This window comes from Pipra filicauda, unplaced genomic scaffold, assembly GCF_003945595.2.
Source record: "Pipra filicauda isolate LSUMZ 115617 unplaced genomic scaffold, ASM394559v2 scaffold234_size1211729_pilon, whole genome shotgun sequence".
In the NCBI taxonomy this organism is placed as follows: Eukaryota; Metazoa; Chordata; class Aves; order Passeriformes; family Pipridae; genus Pipra; species Pipra filicauda.
In genome coordinates, this window is record NW_024104348.1 from 177,407 (window position 1) to 192,074 (window position 14,668).

General features: G+C 43.4%; 1 protein-coding gene across 2 annotated transcripts in view; it reads left to right on the top strand.

Annotated features, from left to right (window-relative positions):
• The window catches only part of TEAD4 (TEA domain transcription factor 4), a 51,783-nt gene extending 43,645 nt beyond the window's left edge, over positions 1–8,138 (top strand). For both annotated transcript variants that reach the window (XM_027722124.2, XM_027722123.2), the window contains exons 11-13: positions 3,521–3,661; positions 5,089–5,241; positions 7,899–8,138. In XM_027722124.2, coding sequence (XP_027577925.1) covers positions 3,521–3,661; positions 5,089–5,241; positions 7,899–8,012 — 408 coding nt within the window. In that variant the 3' untranslated portion in view covers positions 8,013–8,138. The remainder of the gene's footprint in view (positions 1–3,520; positions 3,662–5,088; positions 5,242–7,898) is intronic.
• The last annotated feature ends 6,530 nt before the right edge of the window (positions 8,139–14,668 follow it).

The window sequence follows — 14,668 nt, forward strand, 5'->3', positions numbered from 1 at the left end:
CTGTCCCATGTAAGGGAATTCTGCCAATAGCCCTTCTTTCATCAGAGTTATTCCCCACAGTGTTCAACAGTATAGAGGCTGTTGGCAGCAAAAAGCAGATTGAAAGACTGAATTGCTGAGGAGTCTATCTGCTGGATGTCAGAATAGCACAGTTCTGCTGGGCCAGCTAAGTCACAGCTCCCCATACTGCTAGCAAGGCTATCTTTGGCTAGATTGGGAACTCTTCCCACTTTTTTGGAGGCTGAACCTGCAGTGGCTCAAGTTTTGCACTGTTCTTGAAAAATTGTTCAGCATATGCGTTTCTATTGACCACGTGGAACCTGTGTGCAAGATATCTGCAAGCTATTGTTTCTCATGGCATTTAATGCCACCTGAACTCTTGTCTAATCATTGCTTTTCAAAGCCTCCGATAAACTGAAGGCTGAGTCTCAAAGGCCACATTTCCCTTTGTGAAGAGTTTCAAAGAACTTTTGGGAATGAGACCTTTCTCAGTAATTAGTTGTGAAACTCACTCCCACCAAAGAACAGACAAAAATCTTGGTTTAATATGTGGTTAGGACAGTGCACAGTGCCAGCTTTTCTGTAGTTCTTTCTTGGGGTTGCAGAAGTTACGTGATATACTCAAACTCATCAGAGTTGTTTTCAATTGCTAAGACTCAGATCACCAAAGATTTAAAAAAATAGAAAGTAATACTAACTTACTGAGGGATACTACGCTTTTCCCTGAACAAATCCCTTCTCTTCCATCTAGAAATCTTGTCTTGTAGGTATTTAAAAGTTCTGCTTACTTTTCTGGAAAGGAGAAAATCTCAGGTGTTTCCCCCAAAGCAGGTAGGTCCAGTCTTGCATGTAATACGTAGATCTCTGATGTGCTGTATCACAGATACCTCAGTGATTATAGTTTCAGCATATTTGGAAGTCATCAGGCAAGCTATGGATAAGTGTGTCATCTGTGTTGAGCTTGCACAGCAAATTCAATACATCCCAGTACCTTCCTTGAGAGAGCGGGAACCATAAGTTAATAAGCTGTAAGGTCAGCAGTGTGTGTCTGAGGTGCTGAAGCTCCATTGTCCTGTAAAACATGAACTGGAGCCCTCAGCAAGCTGCTAATGTCATTCCCCAGAGTTGCTGATATTCCATGTATGTATGTTTATGATCTGAGATTTTCAGAGGTGACAGGAAGTGGGTACACAGCTCTTGATGACTCACCGCCCTGTCTGATGGTCCCAGCCCATAATATGGGACAAGCTTTAGAAGGAAAGGTGCTGTGTAAATGTCAGGGAGTTCCAACATGATCCCATTGCTTCACTGCAACAGGACTTCCAGGAATCTGATTGTACGTAATGTTGGTGAATGCTGATGACTCTTTAATTCAAATAATATTACCATATTTTTCCCTATTACCAAATAGTTCAGTGTGGATTAATTAGATGTTAATTAGCTGTGAAATTGATGGAAGACTTGTCAAATTGTGGAGGCACCTAGAGTGGCTTCTTAGGGCTAGTAAAGCTTTTCTCATGAAGTGGAACTAGCACCTTTCAGCTTTGCCTCATATTGACTGCATTTATCTTTTAATTTCCCAGTAAGTCTTAAGAAGAATGTAACCTTAACTTTACTAATGAGCCCCTGAAAATGTTTGTCTGGTTCTGCAGGGAGAGCCTCTGCTATGTTTATGTAGCAGTGGTCTGACCAAGCCTCTGTAGCCTTGACCCTTTGTTCTTTTTGACTCCGTGGGACAATTTTTTTGGAAAAACGGAATCGGGTCCATGCGTTGTGTTTATCGCTCCCAAGGGAAATAGCTGAAAAATATTGCGAAGGACTTAGTCTAGTTCCTCTTTGGAGAAGGGAAGGCATTAATCTTTATTCAGACAGTTGGAGTGTGGGTGAAATATACAATACAGTTAGTTGCATTGACATGGAAATGAGTATTACAGTAACTCAGGAAAACCTGGACCAGAATAGAGTAGCACTACTATTCTGTAATACAGGTACATTTGTGGTACAAAGAAAGTAGTTGTATAACTATAGTTATTTGATATCAAGGTCTTCAGCATGACCATAATAATTCACTTGGCATCCTGAATTATGATGAAGTCTGTTATGTCTATGCCCTGAGCTACCAGCTAAAGCTAGCCTGGATTTGCCCATATACGCTCTTCCAGTGTAGACAAACCATTGGAGCAGAACACTTCATTACAGTCATTTAGGTGGTCATGACAATGTACAAGCTTCCAATCTTCCTCTAGCTGTCGTTTCCAAGTTTTATGCTGTTATGCTCTCCATTAAGAGCCCTGTGAGCAGAGTGAAAGCTATGTCCATCCCTCCTCAACTTTTGCAGTGGCACAAAGGCAGCAGCAAGCTCACGTGTCTGCAAAAGGGGAGAAAGCTTGACTGGCGCTTTCTAGATTGACTTAAACCTTTTGTGAACAGCATTATCTCATGGCAGAGAAGAGATGGGTATTTTGCATGGTATAGAAGGGGGGCATTCTTTATTATGGTGATCCTATTCCAGTGCTAGCATTGCTTGCCCTAAGTGCTGCTCTAGGTCTCAGACAGAAAAACCCTTCACTGACATTGGCTAAGAAAAGCACGCTAGAATGGCATGTAATGCTGTCCTGTTCACACTGTATCCACTGTAGCAGGAACACACTCTCTTCAATTTCCTCTTTCCCTTGGTTCATCTGGAAGAATAAAATAGTCTGAAGTAACCTGTGGGAACTGATTCTTGCTTTTATGCTGATGTAAACTAGCACCTGGGCTTATGGAGCACAGAGAAACTCTACCCTTCCAGTTTTGAAAGTAAGAAAGCTGAGCTGGGCATTCCCACACACCCCCCCCTTGTATTTCCAGAGCTTAAGGGAACCACCTCTTCTTTTCATAACTGTGGCTTGAATGACCCCTGGTGGAAGTTTCAGACAGCCAGGATTTTTAGGAGTTAGGTCCCAGTAGGAGGCTTTGGTTGGCCAACCTGAGGCACCCACATTTGAAAACTGTGGCTGCTAAAGGAGATGGGTTTGCATTCAGGTGGAACTGAGCTAGATCCATCAGCAACCTACATTCCTTATTGCATTCTGTCTATCTGCATTCTTTATATCACAGTACCTGAGCCTAATGTGTGTGTGTGTGTGTACTCACACAGTCCTTTTCTCTGCTGTCTCTTTTCCCTTACCTACACACATACCTAAGGGAGAAACACTTTATTGCTGTTGCTTTTCCCTTATTTTCCTTCTTCAGTGAGGCATCCCAGTCACGCCTGTCTGTTGCACTACTCTGTCTCTACAGTGCCCTCCTTTCTGCTCTCCACATGCTTTGTGAGCAAGATGTGTCATATGTTTTTAATGTTGAGGATATTCCAGTGTGTATGCAAATCCCCGCCACCATTTTTTGATGCACACTGATCTGCTTAAGGAGCTTAGGACACTCCAATACTTAACTATCTTGGCTGTGTAAGGTAATGGTGAAAAAAATGCCACAACTATCTATTGATAACCATCTATTTGCCCCCCCTTTTTTTTGGCAGGCTGATTTGAATACCAATATTGAAGATGAATCTAGGTCTTTCTATGGTGTTTCCAGCCAATATGAGAGCCCAGAAAACATGGTCATTACCTGTTCCACCAAAGTGTGTTCCTTTGGAAAGCAGGTGGTAGAGAAAGTAGAGGTAAGAAGCAGGCACCTGGGTGCAAGGTTCTCCCTGGTTGCTGTTTTTTTACTTCAAATATTTGCATCCTGCATATATCTCAAGATAAAATATATCCCATGCTTCTTGTCAGAGGGATGGATACCATAGATTATGATTTCTGAGACATGCAGGTGTAAGATTGCTCCAGTCTGCAACGTGACCTTGTCTCAGGAGTTCCTTGAAGGTCTGGGAGTGTTTGTTATTTTTTTCTTATTTTTCCTTAAATCTCAGTTTTTGAAGATATGCAAATATATAAGACTCTTAGCTCTGGTGATTCTCTGTTTTTTTAGGGGAAGCAAAGGAAAACTAGGAAACAGACCCTTGTTTTGAACTGCAGAAAGGTGGAAACAAAGAGGCAACACCTCGCTCTCATTAGTGTTTTTAAACAGATCATTTATAGACTATAGCTATTAATTAATAGACTGTAATAGTTTACAGACTATAGTCTTGCGGTTTTATGAGACTTAGAGCTTATGCTGCACTTACCGCTTATGCTGCAAAATTATGCATATATCTGGCACTGAAGAAGTTCTTTCTGATACCACACTCATTTGCTGAGAGCTGCTTTGACATGCATCCCGCTGCTTTCTTTCCCAAGGAACCCTTAGATGTAGGGGAAGCAGCTATGTGCAGAACACCAGGGGCTCTCATGTCAGCAGTCAGTTCAAGCTGTATCCTTCCCAAGACCCATTTCCAGTAACATGACAGACATGCCTGAGGTCCGGTTAAGTATTTGCAGATGGGATCGATGGGCCAAAGGAAGATGTCATGGTGCCCAGGAACGGAGACCAAGCTCCTGGGTGAAAGGAGTAACAGGCATTTAGGGATCTGCTGTGAAATGATAGAGTCTTGCTTCAGCTTCTGTTTAAAGGAACATGAAATATACAGGAGCTAAGATGTGAATGTGAACAAAACAATCCATCTCTTTTAAGATTGGTCAGACCCTCTCCCAAGGGGAGGAGCAGAGATACTGTGTTTTCTCTCTCAGGTACCAAAAGGCTTTCATCTTTTTCAGCTGTAAGGCATCCTGAGTGTGTGTTTACCATCATTACTGGGAGCTTCCTGGTCTTGCTAAAGGATTTTTTTCAGTATATTCATTGCTAATGTTTTTCCAGTAGAGATGCTGACCTTAGTATAGGTGACAATTGGTCTGTTCCTCTTAGTTACCTTTCACAGCTCCTTGACATTTGCTGCTTGTAAGCTGGAACCCACTGTTTTAAAAAAAAAAAAGAAATCAAACTGAAGAAATTGGAGGTCTCAAGGGGACCGACCTTGGTACCAAGTACTGTGGTTACTGTTAGTAAAATTAGTTAAAAGTGCCACTGTAATTTTTCTGTTCTGAATCCCTTTCTGTTACTAATGTGACAGCATAACCCCATGTGCCCCTTTTGTGTTTTGCATTGCAGACAGAGTATGCCCGCTATGAAAATGGACACTATTCCTATCGCATTCACCGTTCCCCTCTCTGCGAATACATGATAAACTTCATTCATAAACTCAAGCACCTTCCTGAGAAGTATATGATGAACAGTGTGCTGGAGAACTTTACCATCTTACAGGTGGGACTTTCAACTGTTTTGGTTGCAACTTGGCAACACGAAAGCCCAATGCAGGAGTTCACTGTTGTGAGTCAAAGCAATTTTCCTTTTACAGCTCAGCGCCTAATTGAACTTAGTATCTCTTGTGTGTATTGCACTTCAAGACCATTTATGGAGCTCTAGAGATAGTAACTCAAGCAGAGAAACAGCAAAAGAATTTGAGAGACCTCAGTAAGAGAGAGGAAAAAGAAAAATAGAGGGAGATTTCATGAGGCAGAGAGATAAATGAAGGAGAATGATGAAAAAGACACTGAAGGAAATGCTTATTCCAACACTAAACAAATGCTGAGATCCTTTCTGTGCCCTGGCCCTTTTTGCAAGGTAAAAATACTGCAAGAGCACTGTTGAGTGGCTATAAAACATTTTTATGGGAAGAGTTCTTCACTGACCAGATTTGGACAGGGTGGGGGTTGGAGAATTAGTTTCCTCAGGACCATCCTGGACCTAGAAGGAATCTAGAGGCATGTAAAGAAAGGGGCATGTTGTGGGGAAGCTCTGTGACACCTGCATGAATCACTGCAGCCTCTAGGTAAGGCAGTACTACAAGGCTGCAACAACTAGATTTGCATTAGTGTTTTGTTATACCAGGAGCTTTTCCACACTCAGATGCAGCCTAAATTTGGGAAGAGGGCAGGCAGCTTAAAACATAGATTTTTCTAGTGGACTGAATTCTGTGTTTGCCTCTATAAGAGACATCACAGATCTTCACCCAGAGAATCTGAGGCTGGGTAAATAGAAGAGATGCTAGTGGCTGAATGGAAATCAAGTGGTCTTCATTACATTCTCTGAAGGTCTTTGAGAACTTCAGGCAATTCATTTCACTGCTCTGTGGCTCAGATATATCAGCTATATAACACAAGGTTAATAATATACCTCACAGGGCTTTAGGAAGTTTATTCTTTCATGTTTGTACAAAGATTTTAAACATCTGGGAGAAAGGAGGAGTATGAATGCTGAGAGTTCTTTTAGATGAACAAAAGCATGAAGCGGGCAGGGACAGAGATAGGGAAGGTCTGTGTGTGCTGTAATCCATACTGAGGAACACTGTGACTGCTCTCTGCGAGTTATATTCCTCAGTCAGGCCAGCACTTCCTATAAATTCTATCAAAAAGCTGTCACATAGTTACACTTCCTCTGGGGCTTTGTGTTTTGAGTAATTTCATGTCCTTCCCTTACCTTTTGTCACAGAGAAGCACGTCTCATGTGGGTGCTGGCACGGCCTTTTGTACATTGCCTTGCAGTCCTGCTCCCTGAGCAGCAGGCTGAGCATTTTCCACTCCCTACGGGGAAGATGAAAAATGCGTAATGTAAGGCATGTTGCTAGTCCTCAGTCCCCACTACCAACTTCTGAGGCAAGTCTAATTATTTTTTTCTATACCCTTTTGTGAGCTTAGAAACCCCTAATCCTATAAGCATGATTTATCTTGCTTTGCACATTGCTTTGGATCTGGTACTCTGAGGTTTCAGTGCCCATTTTTCAGAAAAGGGTCTGGTGCCTTACTACATATCGATGTGTATAACTCATCACAGCCTGCAGAATAAAGGAGTTTAACTGCAAAGCCAATCATGAAGTAAGAAAACAGAATAGACCAAAATCAGACTGCTAAAATTAATAAGCAAGTTTGACAACGGTTATTTTCTTTCTGTTTTCACAAGAAAAATTGGTCTTTGGTACAGTTCAAGCCTCCAGCTGGATTTGAGTTGGTGCTACTGCTGATAAAAATCTATCTCCTCCAGCAGGAGAGAACTTTAGCACAAACTCAGGTGACAAGAATGTGCAAAGTTGTGCAGAGTCAGAGAGAGAGGGAAGCTGAGCGAAGAGCTCTGGGTGCAATATTTCACTCACCCCTGCCACGTAGTGCATGCTTCTGAAACATGGACAACACTGCTCCTTCACCATGTTCCTGACACTGATTCATGTTGTAGAGTAGCTAAGGTTCCTGAGGGACCATAGAAAGAGAAATTGGAAAGAAGGAGCTTCTGTAAAAATGCATAAATGTAGCAGCCGTCCTTCTCCAGACATCTGCAGTGTATGAAGAAGGATAGCTGCTACATTCATGCATTCTTACAGAATGTGTAATGGAGTCAAACCTATAAGTCTCCTGTAAAATGAGGTATACTCTGTAATCCTCGTGGTCTGTGTCTACAGGAGGAGATGGAGGGAAAGAACTGTTTGTGGTTGTGGTATATCAATATCCATGTGAGCAGGACTGGATGTGCCACAGAGGGGGCCTCTCTATAACCAACAGCAATAAGAACTTTTTTGTGAAACACTTTCCCTCTGCTGAAATCTGCAACGCCAGGGCATGGGGAGTAGAGGGCCTAATGGACCTGCTTCCACGTATGTGGTCACTGCTGGGTCACAGTGGACTTCTCTCCACAGTGGACTCTGCTCACCTCCCTGTCTCTTCACTGCATTGTATTCTGATACTGTGAAAGTGCTTTGCTTTGGTGTGTGGGCACACAGACTGGGCATTGTGGTGGCCAAGCTGCATATCAATCCTGTGCTTCTCTGTTCTTTGTCTATTACTGACTTTTTGCTTTAGGTTAAATGTATTGGAATATGTAAGCAGAGAAACAGCAGTTGCCATCTCAGCTTCTTCTCCTTTTCTGTCTAGGTTGTGACAAACAGGGACACACAGGAGACCTTGTTGTGCATAGCATATGTTTTTGAAGTATCAACTAGTGACCATGGTGCCCAACATCACATCTACCGGCTGGTGAAGGACTAGAGACTCTCTGCTTTGAGTTGTCCATGGAATGCATGTATAAGAAAAAAGCCTGTGCTTGAACAACCCCTGCCCCCTCATACCAAACTGAAAAATAAACTGCAGATATTGTGTATTTTCAGAAAAGTACCTCTGAGCTGGTTTGTGCTTGATAAAGTTTCTGTCTGCAGGTTTGTGCAAATGGGAAAAAGACTTGGAGTCAAAGAAATAGACAAATGACTGCTTAAGGGTCTCACCAGAAACAGCATCCTGTGAAAAGTACTTTCCATAGAGTACACACAGAGTGTGATCATACACATAAAAGGAGTGGCATGCATCTGGGTATACTGGTATGGCAATGGCAGCAGCTTCCTCAAGTTTCACCACATATGAACAGGTTGAAAATGTTGATGCTACATCTGGTCTGACTGTGTGCACTCATATACAGTCATTTGTAGGTCAACTTGTGCACAGACGTGATTATTGTATATATTATACATACATTTATATAGATGTCAGACACCTGTGGGCACATGTATGTATATAGAGATGGCACGTGTATCCTACACAGCTGCCTGTCTAGCTGTCCACATTAGCAGCTGCGCAGTCACAGGCTCATTGAGCCTTCCTTTGTTAGAATCTGGTTACTTTTTCCCTCTCTTCCATGCATGACAGTGAAAGACCAACCTTTCTTTTGCCTTTTAAATGAAGTTATGCTTAGAAGATTGGATATGTTAAATCATGTTGTCTTGCTCAGCAGATTTCCTCTATGTATCAAGTCTGCTGGCTTGACTAAAATAATTCTTGCTTCTTTTGCTTCTGTTCTCCCTGCATGACTAACAATGCTCAGGGAGCTAGACTGTACTCTTTTTCTTGTGCACCACTAAAATTATTGTTTACCAAGATCAAATTGTTCTACTTGCAGCTGCAGACAGTGAAGTGCAGAAGTATTGTAAAGAATGCCACTTGGCCAGCAAACTGCCAAGGAGAAGGAAGAGAGAGAATAGTGAGAGGTTAGCTTTCCATGTTTCCAAGGCAATCAAACACAGCCTCTCTGCTTTACTTGTAAACTGAGGTTGTTTACTCAAGAGTCACTGAGAGGCAATAATCTTGGTCCCCACAATGCTGCTGATGTGGGGAGAAGATCCAGCCATTCATGTTACGCTGAGGGAAGGGTCATGATGCTCTGTGGCAGGCACTGAACAGGAAATGTACTTGGTAGCCAGGCACAGTCCTATGGCTGGGACAAACAATTTGATGGGGAATGGGGACTAAATGATTCATTTCCTCATTAAGCCAGTTGATCTGTTGTAACTAAGTGCAAATTTCTGTTTGCATGTAGGAGGTCCCTCACAGGGATTAGTCTTCATCAGATATTACTGTGGAACATACTACCTCTACGTGCACACTGCACCTTGCTGCTCCTGGCCTGTGTTTAGGTCATAACCTGTGCTTGGAAGCATGGAAAGGAAAGGACATGGGTAAGGAGGATAGCAAAGACAATGCCATGAAGTCAGAGCTGGAGAAAGATGCTTTGGTTCTTGTTATAGGAAAAGGGCTCCACCAATTTTTTATATCTAATGAAGTATTTTTTCCCCCCAATCCTGCAGACCCTACACTTTCAGAGGCTGCTTTTCAGGACTGTGCAGGGCTAGTGCTGTTAACCTTCTCTGTGCAGGAGCTAGAAGTGGATGGTAAAGGACAGAACTTTTGCTTGCACCTATTGAGCAAAATCTACACCTTCATCCTGTACACAAAGTTCCTGCTCTGCCTGCTCTCTCCAAGACAAAGAAATGCCTTCAAGTACTGACTTCCAAACAGCAATACAGAACACAGATGCCAACAGCCTTCCATGAGATCAGCATGGCTGGTAACCAGAATCAGTCAAGTTTGGAGAAAGATGAACCAAGTACTTTAAACACCTAAAAAAAAGCATCTTGAAATGCCTGCTGTTTTGCTGCACCTGAAAAATCCATGTAAGCAGAGCCTACTCTTGCCCATCCAGTGCCCATCGGGTATTATTGCTAGTCACAGCCAGGTGATCAAACCACCCAGGAGTGAATTAACTACATCTCTGGAAACCAGCCAGCCCCTCCAGTTAGCCACACAGATATGAACAGCACCAACTGGCTGCAGTCCATTACTGATGCATGCTCCTGCCTATTTCAGCCCTACGCAATCTCCTTCTGATCTCTGAACCATGCATGGAGCAGACAGCAAATCAAATAAAACCTCGCTAACAAAAAAAACAGACTGACTCTTGGGAAAAGTATTTTTGGCCAACACAGACAAGTGTGTTTTGAAATGAAGCCAGGCTTCATTCGGAGAAAGACCCCAGCGATGGAAAGTTGCTTGTGATTTGTACTGGTACTTTCCTGCAAACATGAGCTTGGTGCCTTGCATGCATCCACTGCAGGTTTAGACCACGACAGCAGACTTCACAGAGTAGTCCCTGAAGGAGATGAGCCCTAGAAGTCCACTTAGTTCATCAGCTGATCATGAATAAAACTGCATTAGCAGAGTTTTAAGATGTTATCAAAACAATTAACACAAGCCAACAGGCTGAGGATCAGATGAAATCTTTGGGCAGTTGATTTAGGGACGCTCGTGTAGTTGTTTTTCTTTTTTCATTGATAACAATGGAAGACTATTCCCTGGCATTATTCCTCTCTACTCTTGTGCTTGGACTTTACAGATCCTTGGTGTCAGTAACAACGGTCAGCAAGAGACATCTACCCACCTTTCAAACTCAGCAGAGAAACCAAAAGAAAATTCGTGTGTCTGGGAGAGCTTGCTTTTATGTAGGCTACCAGATGAAGAAGATTTAATAAAGCTGTGAAGCAAAAGGAGTACTGGAAATTTTGGTCTGGACTAAAAGGCTTCTGTCCCCTTGCAGAATGGGTGAGATCCATGTAAAAATGCTTCTAAGACTGAAAGGACTCTAGATATCTGTCCCTAAGGCTTCCTTTCTTGGAATTTCACCAGAAGAAACCAGACAGTAAATCAGAACTAAGAGCCAGCTGCAGTTTTGCTAAAAATAAAGCAAAGCAAACACCAAAAAGCAGTATAGGTAAAAAAAAAAAGAGATAGCCTGGTTTGAAGAGGAAAGGCTAAATTGAACTCTAAAGAACCTAACAAATGAGGATGTCAGTGTTTTTTCAAGTTTAATTTCTGTTGGGGCAGAAATATCAGAAATGCTAACCTCAGCCTGTAAGAACTTGCTGTAAAATCAAAGGGCAAACCAGCAAAAGCTGATTCCCCTGGTCACTTTACAGCTACAGCGCTGAGATATTAGAAGATAAAGTGACGAAAGAGGGATGTAAATATCTTCTTTGTAAGAAAGCACCTCAAAAGTTTCCATTCAGCTGTGACTACTTTTTTTTCTAGTGTACGTGCTTCAATTTATCAGTCCTAATTTGTGCAGCTGCATCTGCTTGTGGAATCATGTCAAACTGAATTGCTAAAATGATTCCACCTAAAGATAGTCTTCTGCGATAAGACAACACACCATGGGTCTGAACAACACAAAACTAGGTAACACAGGAGCCCTCCCTTCATCTTTACTTCAAAGCCAAAAGAAACACTTCAGGTAAGACAAGTTCATTTGAATTCCCTCATTCATCTGTGATGAGGGGGTGGGAACTTCTTAAAGCTGACATTGCCCACAAAGAAAACGTGTAGGTAGGCCTAGAGGCAAAGTTAGGTATTGAATTTAAATCTCTTTCTACTGCATAATCTAGACCCAAGGATCATTATTTCCTTGAGTATTACACTTATTTTAGCCTTTGGTGCAATGGTTTCTCAGTGACCTTTCCATTTTCCTGCTCATTTTTATCTTGGTTCTCTGACGTCTTGGCAAGATGAAGGAGGTGAAGAACTTGAGTGGTGACAGCAAAGAACTAATTCAGACAGGTGAGAACACCCTCAAATTTGCTCTAGAGCTGTAGAAGAGGCAGGAAGAACATATGCTGAGCCTCCAGGAAGCTGCCCAGGAGTCATGCTCTTTCATGAGTCCTGCAAGCAGAGTCTACATCAAAACCAAGCAGAGAGGCAACAGGCAACTTGCAAGCTTGTAATGGGATGGCAAGATCAGGGCTACTCTCTACAAGGGAAGGATGGTCAGAAGCTTATGTTGATAACAGCTCTGTCAGTAACCTCAAAGCCTGAGGTGCAGTCCCAGTCCATCTCTTGGACATCAGGTCCGTAACTACTACACTGGTAGCCATGTTTGCCTGCATTTGGGTGATTTAACACACTAATTCAGCAACCAGTCAAGACTCCAGATCTGTGATCCATACCATTTTTGGCCTCTTAAATGAGCCACAAAAGTATTGGTGCTTATTCTGGGGAAAAGAAATAGAGCATCACTAAAGAAAAGCACCCTCACCTCCTTCAAGTGGACAGTATAGCAATAATGATGGGAAGAACCTAGAGAGTCTAGATGAGTGATCTCATTCTGTTAAAAAGAAAAGCACAGACTTTCATTCTCAAAGTCCCTAATTTCCCCACAGTACTCAGCACTGTTGCCATGTTATTGTTTCATCTGAAATTGGTGGCTGGGACCCAAAGCCATAGACTTGCTATTACAGTAAAGGGAGTATGTCCTGTGAGTCACACTGGAAAGCGTGCATCCATTTTTAGATGCCTCAAATTCAGCTACTTAAAGCTGTTCTCAAAAGCTCTATGTAGCCTTTAGGTTTTCTGGTCAGATGCCATGGGTTCAAATGTACTGCTGATGAGGTGCAACTCTTTCTGCTCCTCACTCTATGGACAACATCAGAGTGTTCCTGTGTTAGGTTTGTTCGTGTGGAAGACAGCTAGCTGAAGCTGAAACACAAGTGTATGAAGATTACTTCCCTAAACTTACTGGTATAATTGAGACCTGCAGACTAGCATGGTCTCCTTGGTAGAAAATGCAGCTGCAGTATCAGCCACTCCATTCCCCAGTTTCACAGCGATCCTCAAGCTTTTCCCTGAATGATCAAGTTCATACAAAGCTACCATATATCTTTTATCTTCTTTCTGTGCATTTTTTTTACCTTCTTTCCGAGACAGACACCCAAACGATGACTTGATTTTACATATTTATTTTTTGCTTTCACTTGAACTAGAGAAATCCCATATACCTGAGTAAAAAGCTGCTTGTGCTTATGTCAACAGGTGAAGAACACAACATCATGCTGTTTCTGTTAAACAACCAACCAAACAACAATAACACTCCACCAAAACTGTCAAACATGTTGTTGTCTGCTGACTTCCTGTGCTGCTTGTCTTTGAGGAAGTAGCCATTTATCTCCAAAGTGAGTTACTTAAAGATTGACAACAATTCTGAAATGAAGATCCTTCAGTTCTCAGGTAGAATGGGAGTTCCTGCATTAGAGGAGCATCCAGGAGATTGACCTTTTTTTGAAGTCTAGAACCAAAGAATCAAGTAAAATTCTTCCCACAGATCTTTTTATCTCCTGCTGCATTGCAAGACATATTTCCTTCATTACTTGCTTTAAGGCAAACACGCAGCAACATTTGGGTACTTTTGTACATAAATAAATGAAGAACAGAGAGCTGCTGCACATACTTATGGGAAGAGAGAAACAAATATGCAGCAGATGACAGTTGTGTTGCTGGCAGCACTACCACCAGGATGCTTAGAGTCTGTTGAAGCAGGCAGTTTATAAAAATCCACTTAGGACAGAATGGAAGGTATGAGAAAACGTATTTGATGTGAACATGCCCTTGAACTGAGAAGTGTGACAGCAGCAGCAGCACCAGAGAAGGAAATGAGAATACACAGGGGACCTTTGAATGTGAAACAAATCTTCCTTCTGCAAAAACATGTAATGAAAAAGCCTTGAGTTGCTCTTCATACACTGTAAAATACAGTTCCTCTCTGGAGGCCCATGTCCATAACCGCACTGGTCTACTCCTGTAGGCATCTCTGCTCCAATTCTAGGCCATTTCCCCATCACACAATATTTTGCTTAGTGGTCCGTGCTAGAACCTTCCAACAGCTCGATGATGTTTCCTCTTCTCGTATCACTTGTTACCTGTGAGAAGAGACCGACCTCCACCTGTCTACAACTCCTGCTGCGACCACAGAAAGCTCAGGCGAGCACTCTGACATACCTACCCTCTGTGCTAGAAGACGTAGGAATATACTAACAGTCATGGTGGGCTTGGGACCACCGAGCATCTTAGCCTGGGTTTGCCGTTTGCAGCAGTGGTCCAGGAGCCAGTGGGCTGCGCCCACTCCATCCTGCGGGCGCGAGCACTGCCACTGCCCTTCTGAACCCAGAGGAGACGTTCAGCCGCGGGTCCCTCAGGGCAGAGGGGCAGCTGAGGGGACGATGTACGTACCCTCCGCCCCGGGCGCATCCCTCCAGCTCCGGGAGGGTACGCCGGGGATGCTCCTGGCGCCCACCCGAGGGAGGTCCCGGAGGGTCCCGCGAGCGACAGAGGGAGCGGAGCGAACCCCGGGCGACCCAGCTCTAGGCAGAGCTCTGGGAAAGGGTCTCCGCAGGATGGAGCGGATGGGATGCGCCGGAGTACCCGGCCGGCAGCGCTCCCTCCCTCCCCTCCTCCGCGGGGCTGGAGCCTCCCCTGGGCAGCGCCCCCAGCTCCTCCCCGCTCGGTAGCGCCGGTCCGAGCCCCTCCTCCCGTTTCCGCTGGCAGGAGCTGGAGCC